Source organism: Moschus berezovskii, chromosome 16 (genome assembly GCF_049115385.1).
Source record: "Moschus berezovskii isolate FMDL1 chromosome 16, NW_MosBer_1.0, whole genome shotgun sequence".
Classification (NCBI taxonomy): domain Eukaryota; kingdom Metazoa; phylum Chordata; class Mammalia; order Artiodactyla; family Moschidae; genus Moschus; species Moschus berezovskii.
In genome coordinates, this window is record NC_142475.1 from 7,347,721 (window position 1) to 7,374,867 (window position 27,147).

The 27,147-nt window shown below is 37.6% G+C and overlaps 1 protein-coding gene across 1 annotated transcript in view; it reads right to left on the bottom strand.

Moving 5' to 3' along the window:
• MMP16 (matrix metallopeptidase 16) overlaps positions 1-27,147 on the bottom strand; it is a 368,590-nt gene that overhangs the window by 86,769 nt on the left and 254,674 nt on the right. Inside the window, exons 5-6 of the mRNA XM_055431810.2 lie at positions 17,746-17,907; positions 15,612-15,823 (exon numbers count right to left, since the gene is read on the bottom strand). Coding sequence (XP_055287785.1) covers positions 15,612-15,823; positions 17,746-17,907 — 374 coding nt within the window. The remainder of the gene's footprint in view (positions 1-15,611; positions 15,824-17,745; positions 17,908-27,147) is intronic.

Here is a 27,147-nt window from a genome sequence, read left to right on the forward strand (position 1 = left end):
CTTCTCCTCCTGCCCCCAATCCCTCCCAGCATCAGAGTCTTTTCCAGTGAGTCAACTCATCGCATGAGGTGGCCAAAGTATTGGAGTTTCAGCTTTAGCATCAGTCCTTCCAATGAACACCCAGGACTGATCTCCTTTAGAATGGACTGGCTGGATCTCCTTGCAGTCCAAGGGACTCTCAAGAGTCTTCTCCAGCACCACAGTTCAAAAGCATCCATTCTTCGGTGATCAGCTTTCTTCACAGTCCAACTTTCACACCCATACATGACCACTGGAAAAAACATAACCTTAACTAGAGGGACCTTGCTTGGCAAAGTAATGTCTCTGCTTTTTAACATGCTATCTAGGTTGGTCATAACTTCCCTTCCAAGGAGTAAGCGTCTTTTAATTTCATGGCTGTCATACTGTTTAGCCTTCAAATGTTTGCGCTTTTTGCATATTTTTGCTACAGTTGATTTCTAGCCTCACAACAATGTGTTCAAACAGGTATTTGATGTAAATCTTCTAGAATTTATTAGGGTATGTTTCATGGCCTGGCACTTGATCTATCCTGGAGAATATTCCTGGTGAACTTGATAAGAATATGCATTTAGCTGCTTTGGAATAAAATGTTCTCTTTATACCTATTTAGTACATCTAGTCTAATGTGTCATTTAAAGTCAGTATTTCTTTATTGATTTTCTGTGTGACCTGTCTATTGAAGTAAGCAGGGTAGTGAAGTCTTCTACTGTTAATTTCTCCATGTATGTTTTCTACTATCTTCTGTATGTATTGTGCTCCTACATTGGGTATCTTTAGATTTACAATTCTTATATATTGTGCTTGCATTGCTCTGTTTACCATTATGTAATGTTCCTCTCTGTCTCTTGTTACAGTCTTTGTGTAAAATCTATTTTATCTGATATAAATATTGCTACTCCAGTTTCCTTTTCTTTTTCATTTGTGTGGTACACTTGTTTCCCATTCCCTCACTTGTGGTCTGTGTTAGAATTGAAGTGAGTCCCTTATGGATACACACACACACACGCACATATATATGTGCGTGTGTGTATGTGTGTGTGTATATATATATATATATATATATATATGTGCTTAGTCAGTCAGTCATGTCCAACTCATGTGACCCCATGGGCTGTAGCCGCCCAGGCTCCTCTGTCCATTGGGATTCCCCAGGCAAGAATACTGGAGTTGGTTGCCATGCCCTCCTCCAGGGGATCTTCCCAACCCAGGGATCAAATCCAGGTCTCCCACAGTACGGGCGAATTCTTTACCATCTGAGCCACCAGGAAAGCCCTTTTTATATATATACACATACACACACATATATATATGAGTGTGTGTGTTTGTATATATACTGAAGAAGGAAATGATAACCTACTCCGGTATTTTTGTCTGGAGAATTCCCTGGACAGAGGAGCCTGGCAGGGGCTACAGTCAATGGGGTCACAAAGAGTTGTGTACAACTGAGTGATTTCACTTCACTTGTGTGTATATATATACATAATATATACATTCAGCAACTCTTTTGATTGGAACATTCAGTTCATTTATATTTATAGCAATTATATATTGATATGTAACTACTGCCATTTTGTTAAGCTCTTTCTTGTTTAGCTCTTTTCCCTTCGATTTGATGACTCTCTTTAGTGTTATGTGTGGATTCCTTTCTCTTTTTTTTTTTTTGTATGTTTGCATGTATTACATGGAGGAAAGAAGGCATGACAACCCACTCCAGTATTCTTGCCTGGAGAATCCCATGGACAGAGGAGCCTGGCGGGCGGCAGTCCATAGAGCTGCAAAGTCAGACACCACCGAAATAACTGGGCACACATGCATACATTACACAGTTGCGCTTTGTGCTTACCATGAATGGGGATGTAACAAGGTATGCATCACGTGTTTAAGTTAAGGATCTTTGTCTAAGTCTGAATTCAACATGCCAACCTTCATTTTACTCTGTTACCATGTTTAATGTTTTGACCATATATTTTACAACTTTTTGTTTGGTTTTGTGTATTCCTTAACTACTTATTATGAATGTAGATTATTTCACTAACTTCTTTTAAACGTCCTACTAGTTTAGAGGTGATTTTGATCTACTATCTTTCCTGAATATTTGCCTTTAACCATGAGGTTTTCTTTTCTTTTTACAGTTTTCATATTTCTACTGGTCATCCTTTTTTCTACCTTGAGAAGACCATTTCTTACAAAGCCATTTTAGTGGTGCTAAAATCACTGCAGATGCTGATTGCAGCCATGAAATTAAAAGATGCTTACTCCTTGGAAGGGAAGTTATGACCAACCTAGATAGTATATTAAAAATCAGAGACATTACTTTGCCAACCAAGGTGCGTCTAGTCAAGGCTATGGTTTTTCCAGTGGTCATGTATGGAAGTGAGAGTTGGACTGTGAAGAAAGCTGAGTGCCGAAGAATTGATGCTTTTGAACTGTGGTGCTGGAGAAGACTCTTGAGAGTCCCTTGGACTGCAAGGAGATCCAACCAGTCCATTCTAAAGGAGACCAATCCTGGGCGTTCATTGGAAGGACTGACGCTAAAGCTGAAACTCCAATACTTTGGCCACCTCATGAGATGAGTTGACTCACTGGAAAAGACTCTGATGCTGGGAGGGATTGGGGGCAGAAGGAGAAGGGGACGACAGAGAATGAGATGGCTGGATGGCATCACCGACTTGATGGACATGAGTTTGAGTGAATTCCCGGAGTTGGTGATGGACAGGGAGGCCTGGCGTGCTGTGATTCATGGGGTCGCAAAGAGTCGGACACGACTGAGCGACTGAACTGAACTGAAACTCTTTTATTTTCAGTTTGTCTATAAAACTATTAATTTTGTCTTCAAATTTGAGTGATGGCCTCAGTAGATAATTCTTGGTTGTAGGCTTTTCCCTCTTATTACTTTGTGCCACTCTTCCTGGCCTGCCAATTCTCCGCTGAAATGTCAGCCGATTATCTTATGGGAGTTCTCTTGTATGTACCTAGTAGGTTTCCCCTTGTTGCTTTTAAGATTCTCTCTTTCTCTTCAATTTTTGCCATTTTAGTTATGTCTATTATATACCTCTTTGAGTTGATCTTGTTTGGAAATTTCTGACCTGGATGGCTCTTTCCTTTCCCAAATTAGGGAAGATTTCAGCTATTATGTCTTCATATAAGTGTTCTGTGCCTTTTTGCCTCTCTTCTCCTTTTGGGAACTCTATAATGTGAACATTAGTTTCAGTTGATATTATACCAGAGATATCGTAAAACATCTTAATTTTTTTTCTTTTTTCTGTTCAGCCTGGGTGATTTCCATTACTATGTCTTCCAGCTCACTGATGCATTCCTTTGTAATATCTAATCTGCTTAACTCCTTCAAGTGTATTTATTTCAGTTATTAGATTCAGCTATTTGATTCTTTTTTATATTTTCTAACTCTGTTAAGCTTCTCTGTGTCTTCTCTCTCTTCATTCATTATTTTCACTGAGCATATGTATGATTAGTAGCTTAAACTCCTTATTCTGGAGAATCTTTATCTCTATTTCCCCTGGCTCTTCTCTGTTTTTAATCTTGTTTTGTTTGGAATATATTCTTCTATTGTCTCATTTTGCCTAATTTTCTATTTTTATTTCTATGTGTTAGGTTCTTTGTTAATATTTCCTAATCTTGGAAATGTGGCCCTGTGATGGAGATGTCCCATAGGGCCCGAAGCACACTCCTCTCTGTGAGTATATAGGTCAGCAGAGCTACATACTCTAGGAGCACCCCTCATGTGGGTGTCACGGGTCCTTCTGTTGTAGGAAGGACAAAGCATTATGGCTCATTAGTAAGTGTAACTAACTCCTAACTCAGGTGGCTACCAGGCTCTACTATATACCGAATCTGTCAGTGACTGATGGGTAGAGCTGGATCCTGGTGCAGCTGGTTGAGGGGTCTTGGGTTTGGTGCCTGTCCACTGGTCACTGGTGCTGGGTTCCGGCATGACTGGCAGTAAGGTTCCAGGAATGGAGCCAGCCTTTTGTGGGTGCAACTGAGTCCTTGGACACTATTAGTCGAGGCCTGTTCCTCACACTGCTGATTGCTCAATTCAGGGGATCCTGGGATTGGTACCAACTGACAGGTGGGTTAGTGAGCTCCAAATGCTTATAGGCCAATGGGTGGTGGTGGTGGTTTAGTCACTCAGCCGTGTCCGACTCTTGTGACCCCATGAACTGTGCCTGCCAGGCTCCTCTGCCCATGGAATTTTCCAGGCAAGAATACTAGAGTGGGTTGCCATTTCCTTCTCCAGAGGATCTTTCCGACCCAGGAATCGAACCCCATCTCCTGCATTGCAGGCAGATTCTTTACCGACTGAGCTACGAGGGAAGCCCTCAAAGGCAAAAGGAAGGATTTCAAAATTGCTTGTCAGCACCAGTGTCCTCATGGTAGAATGGGTTTTCCCAGTGGTTGTAGCCTGCATCTCTATCTCCAGCAGGAGTCCCAGTTGTCTCCTACCCCTAAGGGAGACTCCAAGATCAGCATGTGGCTCCAACACAGAACCTTTTCAGATCACTGCCTCTATACTAGTTGTTAGAGCGTGTGAGGTTTTGTGTGTATTCTTTCAGGGCAGAGTCTGTTTCCCACAGCCATTTCTCTCACATGCAAGACACATTTACTCTTAGGGTCAGATATTCTGGGGGCTCATATTTCCATTGAAGGACCTGCAGGCTTGCAGGCTGGGCTCCAAATTCCATTGCTCCTTCGTGGAAAAACCCCTGCGATTGTGATTAGTCTCCCATTTGGGGTTGCCTACCTGGATGTGTATAGGTCTTGACTCTATTGTATCTCCGCCCATCATACTCATCTTGCTGTGGTTTCTTCCTTATAGCTTTAGTTGCTGAAAATCTTTTCTTCAGGTTGTTCTCACTGATAGTTGGTCTGTAAATGGCTGCAGTTTTGGTGTGCTCATGGAAAAAGTGAGCTCAGAGTCTTCATACTCTACCATCCTGCTCACACCTCTCAAGGGCATACTTCAAAAGGTTTTGCCTACCTATATTTTTGAAAATTGCATGGCTTCACCATTACTTAGGGTACAGTTCATGATGCATAACATCTTATGTTTTACTATTTTATTTGTGTTGACATTATAATCATGTCTCATTATTTCATATGTTCACCTTAATTGATCCTTAAGTCACTGGATTACATTCCATTGAGTCGATGTACCATTAATTGCTACACCATTACCATATTACTGAATAATTTGGGTTGCTCGCAAACTTTTTTTCCTATTGGCAAGAAAGTTGTAATAAATACTATTGTTCATTTTAGATTTACTTCATTATTTCTGGATGAATTGCCATGTATGGGATTACTAATTTGGAATCTGTGCACGTTTTCCTATTTTAAGAAATGCTAGTGCTGCAGTTTAAACCTGAAATCCTTTTTTTTTCAGTCTTACTCATAATTATGTAAACAAACACAATATAATGCATTGAAACTTTAAAGTATCCTAAGAATTAGATAGAGAAGAATGAACAAAACACCCAAGAACCTCCCTCATGATTAAGTGCACAGAACACAGAGTTAAAGTAAAAACATTATTCATTTAATAAGTATGTATTGGATGCTACCTATGGGCTGCTGCTGCTAAGTTGCTTCAGTCGTGTCCGATTCTGTGAGACCCCAGAGACAGCAGCCCACCAGGCTCCCCCATCCCTGGAATTCTCCAGGCAAGAACACTGGAGTGGGTTGCCATTTCCTTCTCCAATGCGTGAAAGTGAAAAGTGAAAAGTGAAAGTGAAGTCACTCAGTCGTGTCTGACTCTTAGCGACCCCATGGACTACAGCCTACCAGGTTCCTCTGTCCATGGGATTCTCCAGTCAAAAGTACTGGAGTGGGTTGCCATTGCCTTCTTCGACCTATGGGCTAGGTACTGATAATTAATTTTAATCCTATGAGTTATGTTACTTTTTATGTGAAAAAAAATATTTTTTTATTATATTCTATATGCTTATAGAAAGGCTACATTTCAGCTCCCTCCCCCGCCCCCTCTCGCCCCCCTGGTTCAGAACTTTTATTTTTATTTTTTTATACTGTTAATAGCTGTAATTTTCTCTTTACTTTCATGGAATTTTTCAATAGATTGCCAAATAATTTACAAATAATGCGAGTTTTGGCCTCTACTTTGCTTTCAATATTTTAACACGTTAAGATTGCCGTGCAAAAGATAAAATAAACAAGAATTTTAAGAAATTTTGAAGTGCTGGCTCAGGGTTTAAATTAGTTCACATAATCTACAAAGTAAATTAATAATCACAACATTGCTAGCTGAAAGTTTAAAAAGGGAATGGAAAGATCAAACTTCACTTTTGCTTTACAAAATATGAAGTCAAAAGTGGTATTTTAGTCACAAATGACAAGTGTGAAGGAAGAAGATTGGAAGAATCACTATTTTCATAACTTCTAAAATTAAAACACCCTACCTTTATGTACAATATAAATCTTGAACTAAATTTACACTAAGGTTAAAGTGATATGAACTTTATGATGAATATGAGCACTTTCCATGTAAAAATCTAAATATAAAGATATAGATTATGACAAACATGGAACAAGAAAATATTTATCTTTGATACTGAAAGTATTTAGATTACTAATAAGTGCAGAATAGGAAGATTCATGTTGTTATGGAGTGAAATGATTTTTCAGATTAGCTCACAAGATATTTTCAGAAAATGTTTTCGCATGACTATTACAGATTTGCCCTATTTATACTGCAAATTTATAATAAAATGTACAGGATAAAATATATTTTAGTCTCCAAAATATGGTAAGTATATATCAAATGTTCTATTTTATATGATTAATAAACATAGCTTTACTGAATATAAACAAGTATTCAAAATGCTTATGGCTATGCCCAAATAAAAGTGCCTAAGGAGGAAATTGAAAACTCAAGTGACTGTAAATCTGTTCTACTGAATTCTTAAATATGTGCCCCAACAGTTTAAGTGGAAAATATCTATAAAAATTTAAGTACTTCAAGAGTAAATTTTAAATCATCATTAAAATTAATTATTTATCATAATTAAAATTTAAATAATAATTTTAAGTAATAAATACAGATAATTTAAAAATCAATTAATACTGACATTAAAATGAAGTATACACATAATTCCAATTACTGCCTAAAATGTTTAACTAAAACTTCTGAAAGACTATGATTTTGTGCTACAAGGAAATTTTAATTAATTCTCTGCCTATACTATCTTAGCAATTACTCCCTTTGTTCTTATGTGAATCTAGCCCCAATTACAAAGTACTGTAATATCAGGTACTTCCTGGCAGTACAGAATTAAACTCTGACTCAGAGTAATTTCAGATTATTCTATTCTGTGAAATTTCTCTATTTTTTGTTTGTAGAACATTTTCTGGATTCTCTAATAGAATATTTTAAATCATTTTACAGAGTAATAAAACCAACAATGATAACGAACTCTTTTCCCTTTCCCTTATATCTTAAGAATTAGAACCATTTTTTTGTGATCTTTAATCAACCAGAAGTTACTTTTTAAAATAATTTCAAATAGCATGAGAATTTGAGTTAATAAGTACAATAAGTAATTTAAAATGCTGAGTCTGTCTCTTTACATAATAGCTACCATTTCCTGAGCTTACTACATATGTATGGTGGAATTTATTAGCCATTGTGGAAGTAAGTTATTTAACAATTATTTATTGTCTACTATGTTCAGAGTACTGTGCAATTCAACAACAAATAAAGGAGCAGACATAGTCCTTGCTTGGAGCCTATGACAAGAAACATCTGACTCCAAGTCTATCTCTAATGTCTAGAGATAAGAGTTTAAATATTCTTCTATAATGATGTAAACGATGACACACCACTGTGCAATGGGAATGAGTGACACCCTCGAGAGCTGGGAGAGAATTCATCCAACTTTAAAAGATAAGTCTATTTGTTGTGCTCAAAAAATGGCACAGAATTTAACTCACAATAAACCTCTACAAATACTGCTCCCTTTCATATATCTGACTCCACGTGGACCTATTTAACAGCAGACTGTTTGGACAGGACTAGAAATTGGAGATCATATTCTGACTTTTACAAACTGCAGCAGAATCTAGAAGATGATGTGAATATTTGTTATTTGATATGGAAAGACCTGCAAAGACAAGAAGGCCTGGCAAGTTCAAGAAACAGTAGGGAGACAAGAGTGTCTGGAATTGAGTGTGAAGAAGCGATTGGAGTATGAAAATGGAGGTGAGATCAGAGAGGGAAAGGGAAGTGGAACGGTCAGAGAGCCTTGTGGGCAACTGAAAGAAATTTGCTTTTCTCCACCAACTCCACTGAGGTATACTGACAAAGAAAAATTATATATATTGAAGGTGCATGACTTAGTGATTTGATATAAGTAAACATTGTGAAGTGATTACCTAAAATCTAACTAGTAAACATATCTATCACCTCATATAGTTGTCAATTTGAGTGTGTGTGGTAAGAACACTTGAGATCTACTTTCTTAGCTAATTTCAAGTCAATGATGCATTATTAACTGTAGTCACCATGGTAATCCATCTTGTAACTGAATACATCAGATATACATCTTATAACTGAAATACATCTTATAAATGAGTTTTCCCTTTGATAAACACCCCCCATTTCTCCACACCCCCAGCCCCTGGTAACACCATTCTCCTCTGTTACTATAAGCTTAACTTTTTTAGATTCTACATATAAGTGAGATAACGCAACGTTTGTCTTTTGTGTCCTTATTTTACTCGGCATAATGATCTCTAGATTTGTCCATGGCCTCACAAATGGCAGGATTTCCTTCTTTTGAGGCTAGATGATATTTTATTTTACATGTGTGTGTGAATATATACATACACACACACCATGCGTTCTTTATCCACTCATCTGTCGATAGACACTTAGCTAGTTTCCATATATTCAGTTCAGTTCAGTCGCTCAGTCGTGTCCGACTCTTTGTGACCCCATGAATCATAAATAATGCTGCAATGAACATGGGAGTACAGATATCTCTGTGAGCTAATATTGCCTGTCCCTTCTGGATATATACTCAGCAGTGGGATTGTTTGATAGGAACCTGGACAGACATTGAAGAGCTGACAATAGGGACAAGGCGGGAACCAGGGGAACAAGTGTGGAGGATATTACAATACGAAGGTGAGCTGTGCTGGTGCACTTGACTGGACTTAAGCAGTGGAAGCAGAGAAAAATGGGTGGATTTTTAATGTATTGTTTGTAGGTAAAGCCGACAGGATTTGGCTCTATATTTTAGGATCTATTTACTAAATAAATGGGAAGATGGAACTGCCCTTATTTGGAGTGGAAAAAGAGAAGAAGCAGAGAAGCAGGTTCTTGAGGGAAGAGCAGTAGCTCAGTTTTAAGTCTGTTAAATCTGGCATCTGAGTGGAGAGGTCAAGTGGGAACTTGAATACACAACACTCACGTGCTCCTTCACCTCACTTCTCTAAGCCAAAAGGTCTGTATCTTGGATCTTTCAAAGCTGACCACAGTGATTATGACATCTGGAGTTTCTTCTTATCCAAGATCATACTGCTTGTTGGAAAGTTACCACCTGGACTCCACAGTCGTTTCTATTATCTCACGATTCCCAGGCTTAAGCTAATATTCTCTTATGTGTAAAGGGTCATTTTTGCTCTCTGTTTTGTGGGTTTTGATTTTAACAAAGCACTTCTGATTGATAATTACATGTTGCCCCTTCCCTGATAAGATTTAAGCTTTTTAAAGGAAAAATAATCTTTTCAACTTCTTTAAATTTCAAAAGTTCAATGTCATTAATACAGAAAAGGCAAAATGTACACTTGAAAAATTGACCAAATATTCTGTGCGAATAATGTTATATAGTTATAAAGGTGACGTGAGGAAGGCACAGTTCCAGATTTCAAGAATGATAAGGTTGAAATGAGGAACACTCAACACAGGAAGAAAAATTTAAAAACAAAATAAAATGAATGAAAGGAGCAAATATTGTTTCATGGGGAGATGTTTAGCAGAGAATGGGAAACACATTGATATTAAATACCAAGAGATTCAAAGCTACTGAAGAGTCAAAAAGCTCAATTTTGATCACTTGTAAGGAGTTTAGTTACAAATCAATATTGTTGAAATATAATTTATCTCTTTCAATAAGCATCTCCTCTTTCTTGTATAACATCTTTTATAAAACAAAACTATCTTGCAAGTGAAACTGGATCATAATCTGTACTTACTAAACTTGGCTGAATGTACTTTTAATGAATGTCAAAATAGTGTTAACAAATCTGTTTCTATGGAAATAACAAGAAGTATGATTCTTCAGTAGAATTCAGTAAGTGGCTATAAGAGAAGATGGTCATATTTAAAAACAAATCATTTTGTGGTAAATGAACAAGCAAAAAGTTGACGAAGTAAAAGGAACGTATACATTTGTATACAAATACAAAATGATTTGTATTTGTTTTTTTATTCTTTTTTGGATAAATGTTGAAATGCTCTCTTTGTTAAAGCTGTGAACTTTGTTTTTCTATATTAATTAGGAAGACACTTTACTGTACTTCCTTAAATGCTTTTCCATGAGAGCTTTCAGCTTTGCCTCTTAACACTGTCCTTTATAGCTATATTTTAAAGTGATCCTTGCTTGTTCCCCTTGATGTAAAAACAGGTCAGTAGTCCAATGAGCCACCTTTCTCTTGTTTACTTTTTTTTTTTTTTTAGCTATAAGAAACTGAGTTACTGGACATAGTTTTTCTTAGTGTCCTCAGTTTTAGGAAGAAGAATATAGTCGCTGCTACATTGTTCCATACGCAACGTAATACTGTGGATGGAAACATACCCTCTACAAGGTAGGCTAATTCCACTTTCCATTCTTTTTCACACAACAGACAACTCAATGTTTTTATCTTGTCCAGAGGAACTTTAAGAGTACTCATTTAAACAATCAGATTTTGTAACTGATGTCAGCCCAATCACAATAGTAGCTTACACTCTTCAGAGAACAGTCCTAAAAATCACCTTCTATATTTTGTTGTTGCTATTTTGTTTCTCTGTTCTTTGGCCTTTGTTTTGATTTCACTTTCTTGTTTTATTTAGGTGTTTTATATTCCCCACAGATTATGAAGCTTCATGGAAAGATTAACTTCCTCATGCATAAATAAATAATAAATAATATGTAAAATGATGTTTACAATAATATCCATATATATAAAAGTTACTTATATTTCATATAGAAAGTACATCCAGGTGAATCTACTATAAATAAATGAATGTTTGTGAGCTCAGTATATATACAATCTCCTAAGAAGACTGCTACCAGAAGAATTATGTTGAAGCTACATTTATAAAGGGAGTCTCCTTCTATTAAGAAAACAAAATCACTTGATGATATTATCTTTTACTTATATCTAGATTTTCTTCTTTTTTACTTAAAAATTATACATATAGAATTGAAGTAGATAATACTCATGGGGATCCTGGGCAAGGAATAATGAACTAAAAGAATGGAATACTTTCAACAGTGTCATATTGATTGATTACTGTTGTATAAACAAGATAAAGCTATAGTTTCATTCAGTACATATTATACTGAGATTACCTAATTTATTTGCTCAAGCACCATGAAGTCCATACAAACCAATCCCTACTCTGAATTTTATAATCTAGTTAACAAACACATTACAATGAGAAATAATTAAAGAAAATAGCAATAAAAAAGCATGAAAACTGAGTGTAGAGAATATAAAAATCACTAGAAAGAGATTTGGGTTTGATGAATAATTAGAGGGTCTGGGACATGTGGAAGATGTTGAGGATGAAAACATTGGATAAGCAAAGGCTGTAGAGAGGCCCCAGATAATAAAACTACAGTGAAATGAGGGTTGGTAAGAGTTGAAGAAACAAAGAGATTTCCAGTTTGCATAAAAAATTAGTAATGAAGAGAAGTATAAAATTGTTACATTATTAAAAGTGAAACCAAGTAGTGGGTGATCTTAAAAGGTGCTTGAAGGGACAGACAATAAGGAGCCAACTATGAAAGTTAAAGGTGAGTATGTCAAAGGAAAATTTAAAAAGTAGGTGTGTACCAGAGAGACTGCCAGTAACTTCAGGTGGGAAGATCAGGCACCTGGAAATGACATTAATTTATTTAGAGGTGAAGGTGGTCTAGACCATGTAGGCACAGGGGGAGAAGTTAAAAGGCCTGCAGTTCTTAACAGAGAAGAACAGAATTTGGGGGGCTCAGTCAATGTGGGTGCTCTCCGATTAGCCTTCCATGGCAGGCGCAAACCTCTACGCGAAGCACCCTCACCTACACGTCCGCTTTGAAAACAGAATGTCAGCTCCAAGAACGCAGGATGTAGCTTGGGTTTCTTTTGTTGTTGTTGTTACTGCTGTTTGTTTATTTGTTTTAACTGCTACACTGCCAGTGCCTAGAACAGTCTCACAACGAAGGTTCGTAAATATTTCTTGAATATTTACTATTTTAAAATATAGCTTAAAGTCTATTTTTCTTTTTTTTTTTTTAAAGTCTATTTTTCTTTTCAAACGTTCCATAACTCTTTCAGTTAGCAAAACTTAATGTGGAAAACAGATTTTGGGAATTAAGTAAACCTATAGTCAACTACGGACTACTTACTGTCCTGATTTTCAGTTTTCTGATTCATAAAAGAGAGAATGCTTTCCATCTCGCTGTGTTATTATAAGGTTTAGAGATTATTGGGCTTCCCTGGTGGCTCAGTCAGTAAAGAATCTGCCTGCAATGCGGGAGACCTGGGTTCGATCTGTGGGTTGGGAAGATCCCTTGCAGAAGGACATGACAACCCATTCCAGTATTCTTGCCTGGAGAATCACCATGAACAGAGGAGCCTGGTGGGCTGCAGTCCATGGCGTCACCAAGAGCTGGACAAGACTGAGCGACAAAGTACACACACGGAGATTATCAACATAAAGTGCCGAGCTTATATTCAGGCACCTATTAGTTACCCAGTGCACATAGTTATTAACTAAGAGCAGGTATCACTCAATCGTATTCTCCCCCCTTTGATCAAATTTTGGTCTCTTTCTGATTTACAACATTTATCACTTTGTACTAGAGTTATGATATCTATCTACTCTGCCGTAGTACATCAACTTTTTAGTATGCCAAACACCAATTGCTTTAATGTGCCTAGGAAGTGTCTCTCTCAAAATTTGGCATAAGCCTTTTCTCAGTCAAATGTTTTTATATACTCAACTAGATTTCAGTACCTTCTCTTCATGTTTTTTTCTCTTGTATATTGAAAGTACCTAGGTTAATGTTTATCTTCACTCCTGGAGTATGAGCTCTATAAAGTCAAGGGTGTCACATTCTATTTATAAATCCTGTGTGTTTAGTTGCTCAGTCATGTCCGATTCTTTGCAACCCCATAGACCATAGCCCGCCAGGCTCCTCTGTCCATGGGGATTCTGCAGACAAGAATACTGGAGTGGGTTCCCATGCCCTCCTCCTCCAGGGGATCTTCCCAACCCAGGGATCAAACACAGGTCTCCCACATTACAGGCATATTCTTTTACCAACTGAGCGACCAGGGAAGCCCAAGAATACTGGAGTTGGTAGCCTATCCCTTCTCCAGGGGATCTTCCTGACCCAGGAATCAAAGTGGGGCCTCCTGAATTGTAAGCAGATTGTTTACCGGCTGAGCTGTCAGGGAAGACCTGGGTCCCTAGCAAACTACCCTGGGCATACATATTCATCATAGGAAATAGGAGATGAGTATGAAAATTATAAACAATATATCTTTTACAGAATTTATTCTTAGAAATAGAGCAGGGCCTAGTGAAAGAAACTGAATTCAGACAGAGTTTAGAAACTCTGTCCGGCAGAGAGTTTTGATTAAGGAATCCAAGGTACCGTGAGAGTGTAGAGAAGCAGGCCTTACTATATATATATGTATGTATATATACTTGCTTAGACATTGAAAATAGTGGCCACTGCATTTTATTTGAGAGTTGACCTATGTACTTTCAACTCATTCCTGATGCCAAGAACCAGTGGTTATTCAAGAGCACTCACTAAGCTTTCACAGTGTCCAGAGCATAAGATTGGTAAAAATGATCATTAGACATGGAGAGACCCATCTCTTCTGAGATTGGCAATCTAATTAGACAGATAAGAAGGATGAAATGACTGTACTCAGAGTCAATTTCATATCATATTCTCAGATAAAGTTGACACTTTGGTGATATCACCATGATATCAAGGAATAACACTTGGATGTGGAAATTCAGCCAAAGCAGTGAAATCAGAATCTTTCAGTTGTCATCTGTATCTTGTAAAATAAGAAAATTATTGCATTTTCTGTTCAACTAGTTACTGTGGGTTTAGCCACAATGAGTAATGAGTAAGCTTTTTTACTTTACTCCTTGAACCTAAATTTATTATCCTACTTAAATTAAGTAAGAGAGATCTAACTGAGCATTGTAGGGCATTTACAAAATTCAAAAATCTATTCATGTATTTGAAGAAAAGCACTGATTATTTTTCCTGGAAATTATGATGCTTTTGAGCATCTTATAGCAAATCTAAATCTTAGTTTCAAATAAAGGAAATAAAGTACTTTGCCTATTAAAATTATATGAAATCTATATTTTTAAAGTATGGCCTCTGGTAGATAGGATATTCTGTGTAAGTAGGACAACATTTCATTATTTATTGATTCACACCTACTAAAAAAAAGAGCACATTATTTTATTTTTAAATGAATGGTATTGGTAATATGTAGCTATTTTAATATACTGATGCCAACATAAAACTTATATTTGTCATTAATCTTTCAGAATGGTTTGCAAACATTGAGGGAATAGTATTTGTCAGTATTATACTACAATCACTTTTTAGTATTATGTAATTTATTTTGATACATTGCTTTTTAGGGTTATTGTTGGAGAATCCAATGTCACTGAAATGCACATTTAGAAAAATTCAAAATTAGTTTTAGTTTGTAACATTTTAAAAAATAATGTAAATTAGGTAGCTATAAATGCCTGACTTAAAAAAAAAAAACACACACACAGTGACATGTATATGTAAAATCAAAATCACCATCTCAGAGAGGAGATTTAACTTAAATAGCTACTAGTAGACCCTGAACAAAATGAAATGATCAATACTACTCTTAAAAAAAGCAATGTTGTAATTGTCAAGTGAAATTATAAGGATCTCATAAAGATGTGCAAACCAAAGATAGCGTAGCGGCGGCGCTCCTGGAAGTGGCTAAGCTCCCAAGCAAATCATCTCTATTAGTTCCTATTCATGACTGAAATTACGGTTTTTTAATCTGTTCATAACATGCAGCATTTTTTAGCCTCACATTTCTAAGCATTTTAGCTTTTGCTGACATAAATGCATTCCCCAAATAGAATATTACGAGAATCTTCTGCTAGACATTGGAGCCCATTTGTGCATTTCTTTTTAAGATATTTCTTTTGAACCTTCTAACTGTGAAAGGTCTGGGAAGGTGGTGTTAGAATGAACGAGAACTTGTTTTCTAAAGCGACACTGTAGACACTTGATCTACTGTTAAAAACAAAAAACAAAAAACACGTCACAGCTTCCTACCTTGAAAACAAACATCTCACGGCGAAGAATAGCTAGAGTGTTAAAGTTCCCATCGCAGATGTTGGGTTTGGCTCCAGGATAGGAAGGTCTGCCCGTGGGAGGCCGCGGAGGTTTGGGCCGGTCGTTTTTCCTTGGGTCAGCGGGAGGGACAGAACGGTGTGGGGGCACCGTGGGTAGAGGTCTTGTTGGTGGAGGAATCTTGTCAGGTGGACCTTTTGAAAATATAAGGACAGCACTTGGCTCAGTTAAAATTGGAACAGTGCTGGAAAAATGCTGCAGAGGACAATCACTCATCACTGAAGGCTTCTGACTAAGTGAGCTAAGAGGTCTTTAAGATCGCATATTTACTGAAATAACAAACCGTTTTACCCAACAAACCATTGCCAAGTCCATCAGAGACTGTCTTTATCATGCTGAATTCTAGATCCAAGTAACTAGGCCTTCTTTGTTAATTTTTAATGATTTTTTTTTTTAAATAGCTTCACCACAGTCCTTATTGGACATGCTTCTTTGAAATCTTTTTTGGAAGTAGGTGGTATATTAATAATTAATAAATTAAAATGAATACTGGAACCCTGCATGTAAATGCTACTAAAGTTAATCCTAGATTTTGATAGGTGATTCCAGGCAAATATTTCTAAACATTAACAAGTCAAAATTTATTCTATCCTATACCTAACTGTATTTTATAAACTTTTCTTGATTTTCATTATTTTTTCTAATGAAATGTTTTGACAAATTGCTAGACTAGTGTTTCATTTGAATACTAAATCTAAAACACCTATTGATTAAAACACCACGAGGTAAAATATTAATGTGAAGAAGTATTTCTAAAAGGTGGTTTTTAAATCAAGCCAAAGTTTATACATGTAATTTGGTACAGATGTAAAGCATCATTCCTCAAGGAATTTATGTTTTAAAAAAGAAATACAGAGCTGTTCACACTTAATATTTAGATATGGAAAGAATACTCTCTTGCAGACCTTCAGTCTAGACTACTAATTCATGAGGTCATGAGAAAGAGCCTCCTTTCAGTTAACTGCTTCAGCAGAATGTCTGAAGACACACATAGGCAGAGGCTAGCTCATTCAACATATTAGCTATTTAGTTTTGAGTCCCAGACATTTCTGTTTTCTCAGTAGCCCCCCCAAAAGAGCAGAAACAAAAACTGACCCTTTTTTTTCCCGAAAACTTATTTTAACCCTGAGAGAATTCTCACCACTTTGAAGTTGAAAAATTAATAAATGCAAAACAAATTAGTGAATTTAAACTATGATATTTAAAAATGTAAATTATACTTTCTGAATACTGAATATTAATATACGTACAGCACACATTTACCTTTGTATTGTAAAATGAAAGTTTCATTTTATTAATTTAGTAAAGCATATTCTCTACATGTAAATTATAAATGTCAAGTTCTTAACAGTTAAATTTTGTGTGAAACACGTCTTTATAAAAGTCAATGACCATGTTGAGGGAGTTAGAATTTAAATATGTGTAACAGTCTCTCTCCCTTTTGTCTTAACTTGCATTCATCAACTGAACCACATAAATTAAAATGATTTTACTCTACTAGAAATTTATTTTGAATTATGTGTTAGTAAACTTAACCATTTGTTATTTTTCACTCTTAGTCAATAACTACATGCTTTCGAGTTTATTCTGTTACATCCATCACACAAGATTATTTTCAGCATTTTCAAAAGTGGTTTGCCTAGGATCTAACACCAAATATCAGTGAGAATCAATCTGTCAGCTTTTATCAAAGCCTCAGTCTCTTCTTGGAAAGTCTTCTAACTCACTGTGTTTATTGGTTATATTAATTTATTACATTTTACCTGAATTTTAAATACTAAAGTTTGTCAGATCTTTAGTATAATTTCAGGTTTCAATTAACTCAGTAAGAAAAGTTTATCAGTGCCTAAGCTTTCCCATAATCTGCACATTAAGATATCTGCGATTGGTACCAACCAAACTTGACTGATAGAAGACTTCTGCCAATAGATCAGATTTTCATTCAATATTTATCTCTCTAATACAACGCTTAGCACACCTATCTCAAAAAAGACAACACAGAAGGAATTCTGTACTTCACTGCAGAGTTAATCAAACAGAATCAGTGGTGACCTACCGTATATCTTCTGGATGCCCTGTAAATCGTCACTGGGCAGTTTGAAGTTGTCGGTCTCCATGTACTGGTAAAAAGGGGCCATGATGGCAGTAGGGTCGTTGGAGTGTTCCAGCCCCAGAGCATGTCCCAGTTCATGAACTGCCACAAGAAATAAGTCATTTCCTGTGCAAGTGAGAAGAAAAGGCATCATTATAACTAATATCCAAGTATAGAATGGACAGGACAATTGGTATTTCCAAAATTTTACCCAAGGGAAATAAGAGGAACTCTTTAGTTCAACTATCAGTGTGATTTTTATCATTGGATGACCTTTGGGCAAAATCCAACATGTTATTTTAAAAAGGGGGGGGTTGGTGGTGAGGAGGTGAAGTGAAGGTTGATAGTGAAGTCACAAAAATTTTGAAACTTATAGAGGAATAAAGAACAAAAGTTGAAGAGAGAACAGTAGCATCAGAAATCGCTACTACTGTTGTTGAATTATCCTAGAAAGTATGCAACGTACTATATCTTACTTATGTGATCTTCATATTAGACATACTTATAACAGTAATTCAGCAAAAAATACAAGATACAATCCCTACTTTTACACAAATGAGTAGATTAAGACTTGCTGCTGCTGCCGCTAAGTTGCTTCAGTCGTGTCCGACTCTGTGCGACCCCATAGACAGCAGCCCACCAGGCTCCGCTGTCCCTGGGATTCTCCAGGCAAGAACACTGGAGTGGGCTGCCATTTCCTTCTCCAATAGATTAAGGCACTGGGGGTGACACATTTTGTCAACAATAGTAAATCTTTGCATTTACATGGCTGTGACTAGCACTCAGATTGTTATAATTCCTAGAATATGGTTTATCTTTCTTACCAGCCGAGAATATAGGAATACGGGAGTGTAAAAGTCACAGGGTAGCAGTCATAAAAACTAAGAATCTAGTCTTAGCTCTGCAAATACAAATTCTGATCAATTAATACATGATCTGAACAAAATATATTTATCTTAGAACTCTCAGAGACAGGTAATCTGACTTTGTGTAATCAGACCCCCGCGGATGGCCTCTCCATGATGTCCACTCTCAGATCATCATAAGTCAGCGCCTGAGAACAGAGCCAGTCCTTCATGGATATCTGTTCATTCCAAAAACTTAATAGAACCACATGAGTATCAACAAATTGGGGCTGTTATTCTTCCAAGAGTTATGTTTCTAAGTGATAAGTGTAGCATGGCTAAACATAAAATGCAGTTTTAGGCGGTTGACTTGTTACAAATGCTAAAGATTTCAGTGAACTTCCTGAGTCTCACTTTAAGGAACATTCCTTTCCAACTACTTTTACAACGTAATCACTATGGCAATTACCTTCAGAGGGCTATTTTTTTAAACATGAAAACCGGGTGCATAACCAGTATTTCTTTTTATTCCATTCTGGAGTGGTCTGTCAGAGGGAAGGGATGAAACTGTGGGGCTGACTGCACACAGAAAGAAGCTGTTCAAACATTTCTGGGGCTTACCTGGGTTTCAGAGAATATCTGTTTAAATACCAGTGGGAAACAAATGAGAGGTGTTTAAAAAGAAACAGAAGTCAAAAGAAAAATAATATATTATTATATAAATATATAATATTATATATAAATATATAATATATAAATGTATAATAATATATTTTATTATATATTATATTATAACATATTATATAATAATAATATATAAATAATATATACATAATAATATATTATGTATTATCTGCAATAAAAATGCTGACTACCTTCATTAAGTTTATAAACTTTACTAACTCTGCTCTGGGCCTTTTGACCTGTGAGAAAACCTGTATTTTCTCACTTAATTCCCACAGTTCTCCAGTCACTATAATCACATCCACTTAGAAAATGAGAAAACAAAGCTTGGCAACATGAAATACAATTTGCAAGTTCATGTAGTAAGACATAGGTGGATTTCTGTCCTATGATTTACATTCTAATGAGGGAGACCAGAGAAAAACATGATAGAAAAGTAAAATAAACAGGATGCTACATAGTGAAAAATGACACCGATAAATAATAAGGCAGAGAAAAGATAAAGTCAGAGAGGAAATGGAGCTGAGAATATACAGGGAATTCTAGAGAACAGTAATGGTTTTGCTTTCTAGGCTGACTGCAGTGGGGATTATTGAAAGGTTTTGAGCTGAAGAGGGACATAATCTGACTTACATTTTGACAGGATCATTATGGAAATTACTTACAAGAATCAAATGCAGTGGGCAAGGGGCTCAACGTGATTAAATCTCTGATGTTAGTGTAATAATTCAGGCAAAGATACTAGTGACCTGGCCCAAAGGGGGAATAATGAAGGTATACAGAATCAGCAAAATTCTTGGTACATTTTGAAACAAGAATCACATAGCTTCTTAAAAGACAAAATGCAAGGTGTGAGAAAAGACAAAAGTCAAAGATAACACCATGTCTTTTGACACCAGCAACTTAAAGAATGAAGATACCATTCAATCGATGAACAAAACACTAGGAAACCTATCACTTGTTGCCTTGCTTTTTTGTTTGGTGGAGGTGAGAAGTGGATAGCCTTACCAGGAGCTCACTCTTTGAGTGTTAAAACTGGCCATGGAAAACTTCTCGAGATTCAAATAAATAAGGGAGTGATTTTTGACTTGCCAGGGTCCTCATGTAAGGAAGGAAGTGATTACATTATGGGATGAAGGATTGTAACAAGATATAGTGATAAGATTAAGATCATCTCTTAAATGATGTTGTGAAAGGATATTTGGTGTCATGAGGCTAGCAAGAGTGAGCTGGAGAGATACTCTGTGGCAGTCATAATAGATATCAGAAATTGAGATTTGTAAGAGCAAGGTCAAAGGTATACCCGTGGGATTGAGTCTCTGAGTTAGAGTGGGATAGAAACTCATTGGATGGGAGATCCAATAACTTAGAGTGCTGAACACTGGAGAAATTTATCTACATGACCATTGAGATCACCAAGAATTAAAATAAAAGTGGTATTCAGCAGGGGAAGGAAAGAGTAGGACAAATTGAGAAAGTTGCATTGACATACATACACTGTCAGGTGTAAAACAGATGACCAGCAAGAAGCTGCTGTGTAACACAGAAGCCCAGCCAGGCCTTCTGTGACGACCAAGAGGGCTGGAGTGTAATCATGACCGATTTGCGCTGTTGTACGGCAGAAGCCAACACAGCCTTATAATTATCCTCCAGTGAAAAATTAGGTGATATTGAAGGGAACAGGGTCAAACTGGGAGATAAAGTCGTCAAGGATTCGGGAGAACAACGCGAGTGCCAGTAGATGACTACAGCAAGCGGAGACGTGGACGGAACGGTCCGACAAAACCACAGTCACAGCCTAACGTTTCTATGGAGGAGAGTGGGAGGGTGATCTTGAAGTGGCATTAAAAAGAAGAGAAAGGATAAGAGGGCGTGTGTCACAGCTCGCGTCCTGCAGTAGAAGGAATGTGGGGGAGAAAACAGCTAGCATTTTGAAGGAATGGAGAGACTAAGTTTAGTTACCGAAAGAATCTAAAGGGAAGATTTTCAAAATAAGTTGATTATTATTAAGGAGGTTTTGCTGACAACGGACTTGGAACATCTCTGGAGTGGACAGCTTCAGCAGGGAGAAGGAAGGAAATGAAGGCCGAGATGGCAATGTACAAATCACAAGAGAATAGGAGTCCCGGGGGTAAGGGCTGGCTGTGCTTCCTGTGGTCACAGATGAGAACGGAAGGAGAGGGCCTGGATATAAAGCTCATGATCCCAAGCTATCAAACAAAAGAGATCACTGTTACTTTAAGAATACATTTAAAGGAATTAAAGAACATGGACAAAGCAGGGAGTTCACAGGAGGAAAATGGACACTGGGAGAAAGGACAGCTTCCGGCACCCACCTTTGCTTCAGTTTTTGTTATTTTCCCTCTGCCTGCAAGATACTTCCACATGCTTCAGCAAGAGAGCCAAGACCTTTTATCCATATTCCTTTCTCCTCCTTTCCAACATTATTTCCGATTTCTTTTCCTTCTGTTACCCTCTTTCTCATTATATAAGTTTGTGCTTGCTCAGCCCTGAAGGTAAATGCATGAACTTTCTTCCTTCTAGAATGGAAACACACCCCTTCCGTTTTCTCGGCGTGTTAAAATGAAGTAAGTGACAGTCGCTCAGTCGTGTCTGACTCTTTGTGACCCCATGGACTATAGTCCATGGGATTCTCCAGGCCAGAATACTGGAGTGGGTAGCCTTTCCCTTCTCCAGGGGATCTTCCCAACCCAGGGATTGAAGCCAGGTTTCCCACATTGCCCGCGGATTCTTTTACTAACTGAGCCACAGGGGAAGCCCCCTTGGTGTGCTGGATGCATATCAAGCTGAATTGGTGTGAGTGCTCAAATGTTACCTTCTCTATGAAGTCCTTCCCCGAAGGGGTACAAATACCACGTGCTCTCCTTTCGCTCCCATAACCCATTGTGCATCACCTTATCATAAAATTCAGTAGCATTTTATTGTCATCATCTCTGAGCAGGTCTTCCCAATGCATTTTGAATTCTTTTAAAGACTGAACTTGTGCATCATATATCTTCTCGCCCTCAGTTCAAAGACATTGTCTGACATCTAGCAGACGATTAATCATTAAGTGAGCTGAAAGAATGAAGGAGTTCCGAGGAAGTGGAGGACTAATTAGAATCTGAGTAGTAAGGAACAGAATGTCATTTCCATCTAAATATAGTTCGGATTTTTTTCCTTCCCCCACAAACTTTATTGAAGTACAGTTGACAAAACTGCAAAATATTTAAATTGCGCATTGTCGTAGTGTGATACATGTTTATTTTGTGAAAGGAGTCTCCTCAATGAGTTAATAAACACACCCATTACTAGCCTTCTTTCTTTTCAATGAGAACTGTCATCAAATTGCAGTGATAAAATTCAGTGTCATCAACTACAGTCACCATGCTATACATTAGATCCTTAGAAATCAATCATCTTATAACTGAAAGTTTGTACTCCTTTAACAACCTTTTTCTGTCTGCCTCCCCCCAAATTTTTTTCAGAAGATCACGGGTGGAAAGAGAATGAAATGAGGTGGGAGAAAACTGAGGAGACCACTGCTCTTACATGGCATCAGACAGTGGAACTAAAATACGCCAACACTCAGTAAATGTCACTAAGTAGCTCAAAAGTGCCAGAAGACAGCTGTGTTTCAAGTAATGAAAAAGGCTATGGTCTATCGGAAATTGTTGGAGAGGGCAGAACAAGTTTGCTTTTGTAAAAGATTTTAGAGGAGGAATTATAATGATTGGAGGGACTAAGGGCTGAGAGTGGGATGTTCACAGTGTTTGGACAGTGGAAAATCAAAAGGCAGGGGAGGTCAGATTTACTGGAAAACAGGACTTTGAAAGATTACATTTTGAGTTAAAAATTTAAAAAGAAAATACAGTGAAACATGCTCTTGTGGATCATCCAGCAAGCATGCGCTAGTCACAGGCAGAGATAAACAGCAGAAACAAGGGGGTCATTTAATTAGAGATGTAGGAACCACGGGAGTGTCTGTGAGTATGTGATATATGCAGAAGGCTTCAGATTGTGTCTCAGAGGACACTCTTGGGTGAGAGGAAGTAGGGAGGAAGTGAATCACAGGTATTTTACATGTCAGACGTCTAACACCAACTCTGGAATGAGCACCTTTGTGATTTTACATCAGAGATATACTCATTAAGATACAAATCTAATATTGATGAGATACTGCAACCACAAATAAGGTGCAAAGTGGTAGGACAGGTGTATGCTCAGCATCTGGGCATACTCATGGCCAGAAAATACATAAAAGGGTCTTAGGAAGCATTACTACCAATAAAGCTAATAGAGGTGATGGAATTCCATCTGAGCTATTTAAAATACTAAAAGATAACATTGGTAAAGTGCTGCACTGGATATGTCTGCAAGTGTGGAAAACCCAGCAGTGGCCACAGGACTGGAAAAGGTCAGTTTTTATTTGAATTCCAAAGAAGGGTAAGGCTTAAGAATGTTCAAACTACTGGACAATTGTGTTCACTTCCTAGCATGCTAGTAAGGGTATGCTCAAAATCCTTCAAGTTAGGCTTCAGCAGTTCATGAATTGAGAAATTTCAGATGTACAAGCTAGATTTAGAAAAGGCAAAGGAACCAGAACTCAAATTGCCAACATTCTTTGGAACATAGAGAAAGCAAGAGAATTCCAGAAAAACATCTATTTCTGATTCATTGACTATGTGGAAGCCTTTGACTGTGAATCACAACAAACTGGAAAATTCTGAAAAAGATGGGAATACCAGACCACCCTACCCATCTCCTGAGAAACTTGTAGGCAGGTCAAGATACAACAGTTATAACCTTACATGGAACAACTGACTGGTTCAAAATTGGGAAAGGAGTACATCAAGGCTGTATACTGTCACCTTGTTTATTTAACTTATATGCACAGTACATCATGTGAAATGCCGGGTTGGATTAGTTACAAGCTTGAGTCAAGATTGCTGGGAGAAATAACAACCTCATATATGTACATGATACCACTCTAATGGCAGAAAGCAAAGAGGAACTAAGGAGCCTCTCAGTGAGGGTAAAGGAGGAAAGTTAAAAACCTGGCTTAAAACTCAACGTTAATAAAACTAAGATCATGACATCTGAAACCATCACTTCTTGGCAAATAGAGGAGTGGAAAAGCGGAAGTAGTGACACATTTTCTCTTCTCAGGCTCGAAAATCAATATGGACAGTGACTGCAACCATGAAACTAGAACGCACTTGCTTCTTGGAAGGAAGGCTATGACAAACCTAGACAGCGTATTGAAAAGCAAAGACATCACTTTGGCGACAAAGGTCCAATAGTCAAAGCTATGGTCATTCCAATAGTCATGTATAAATGTGAGAGTTGGACCAAAAAGAAGGTTGAGTGCCGAAGAATTGATGCTTTTGAACTGTGGTGTTGGAGAAGATTCTTGAGAGTCCCTTGGACAACAAGGAGAACAAACCAGTTAATCCTAAGTGACGCCAACCCTGAAAACTCATTGGAAGGACTGATGCTGAAGCTGAAGCTCCAATGCTTTGATCTGATGGGAAGAGCCATCTCATTGGAAAAGACCCTGATGCTAGGAAAGATGGAAGGCAGGAGGAGAAGAAGGTGGCAGAGGATGAGGCGGCTGGATAGCATCACTGATTCAGTGCACATGAACTTGGGTGAACTCAGGGAGACGGTGAGGGACAGGGAGGCCTGGCGTGCTGCAGTCCATGGGGCCGGTGGGGAGAGAGCAAATTAGCCAGGATGACATGTTGAGGCTCTCTCGCCCCACCTTTTGTAAATAATGACTAAGTAACAGCTGAGATTGCTTATAGCACTGCGAGTGCACAGCAGAGGTACTCGCTTGGTCACAGGCTGCTTTGTGCGATACTCTGGACGCGCTTCACCAGGAAAGCCCTGGCTGCTGCTGCATCAGGAATCCACTGGAGCAGCAACGTGGTTATGCTACATAAGGTTATGTTATGGCTTGGTTATGGTTATGCTGTGGCTGCTGCTACCGTGGCTGTGCCAGCCAGGAGAGAAGAAACGTGTCTGCAGCTCCTACAGCTTTTCACATCTTCTTCCAGCTTCTTTGCTCATGGCTTGTGTACCCTGGGCTCAACGAACAGCATGCAGAGTGTTAACAGCGAGACAACTGGCATCACACACAGGATGAGAAGCAGGACAGGTTCACAAAGAATCGGGTATGACTTCACAACTGGACAGCAAGAACCAGGACAACTGCAAAGAAGTGGCAAAGTGGGAGGACAGGTGTCTGCTCAGGGTCTGGGCACACTCATGCCTACAAAATACATGGAAATTTGGCTGGAATGTGCTATCAGTGGGCTAAAAGTGAGAGAAATTGTTATCAAAAACAGACCTAATGACAAAACGGCAATCCATCAAGCTTGCAATGGACCAACAAAACAGTGGAGCAGTGGAGCCAAGAGCAGAAGACTCAAAGGTTTGCACTCAAGGTTCCCGAGATGCTATGGTGACATCCAGGCTTGGCAAGATGATAGCACTGGTTTGGAAAATGCCTCTAGACTCTCCTGCCCTTCTTTTATCAAAACATACAACTTCTTTGTCAGAAAGTCCCAATGTGATCTTACAGGGATTATATCTTGTCTTTATTCTTCAAAGGAAATAACTCCAACCATCATAACCTTCCTCCAGTGTATTTCCCCTTCCCTAGGAAAAAAGTAACCTGAATTTTGTTCTTACATAAATATGTAGGAATTAATTCTTTCACTCTTGGTCAGATAAATATCATTGCTAGCCATGTATCAAATTTTGGACCTTGTTGAATTAATAAGCACTTCAAATCTCTCACAGGAAAACAGTGTTTCCTTCATTTTTTTTTCCTTTTGGCTAGTAAGAGAAATGAAGAAAAAAACACAAAAAGTAAGACAAAGTGATAACATCAAAAATCATATTTCATATATCTATTCACTTCAGATTAATGAGACTTCTAAGCATCCTTCTTAAGAGTGGAGTCATTCCTTGTTTAAGAAATAAAGTAAGGCTTTAGAAGAAAATTAATAGGCTTAGGACATGAACCCATGACCTACTGAGTTTGCCACAGCACTTTTAATCAGAAATACTGGCTAAATGCTCCAAGTAATTACCATCCTTCAGATGACTGGCAATAATATAATTAAAACTTACTGAAGATTCATAATAGTTTAAAAGGATAAGTTGTTAAGTAAAGTACCCGTCTGTGGTTTGAATTCTACTTGGAACAAAATTTTTGGCCCATGATGAATTTTAGACAGTTAAAATGCACCAGACCGCTTGCCTAATGCTGAAAATAATAACTGCTTCTGTAACTTATCATTAATTTACATGATTCAAGATTCTCAATTGCAATATGCCTTGATCTTATCAACATGCAGGCGACAAAGAAGAAATCAGTTTACTGGCTCTTAATACAGAAATAGTACTTGCTTCTTTTGTCAGATTTTGAGATTTGAGTGTGTTGCTTTCAAATGAATCCCTAATCTTCATCACTTTGTATACTCCAATATAATTTCAGGACACTGAACTGTGTGTTATGAAATATGATACATTATTCAAAATTTCCTTGTCATAATTACGTCCTTATATTTCATTCTAAACGCTTTCAACCCTCCATTCATTTTCGTATGCAACTCCTGCTAACAGCATACCTTGAATATCAAAAATGACTATACAGTATTTTATATGTAGACACTGTTATATGTAATCATGGCATTCATAATCCTATAAAAGTATTAAAATATTAAAACATTAGCATCACTGAATCAATCTCTGTTTTTGCCCTTACCTTTGACTGTCCCAGTCCCTCCAGAGGCCATTAACTTGAATTTTAAATTTCTCAGTCTCC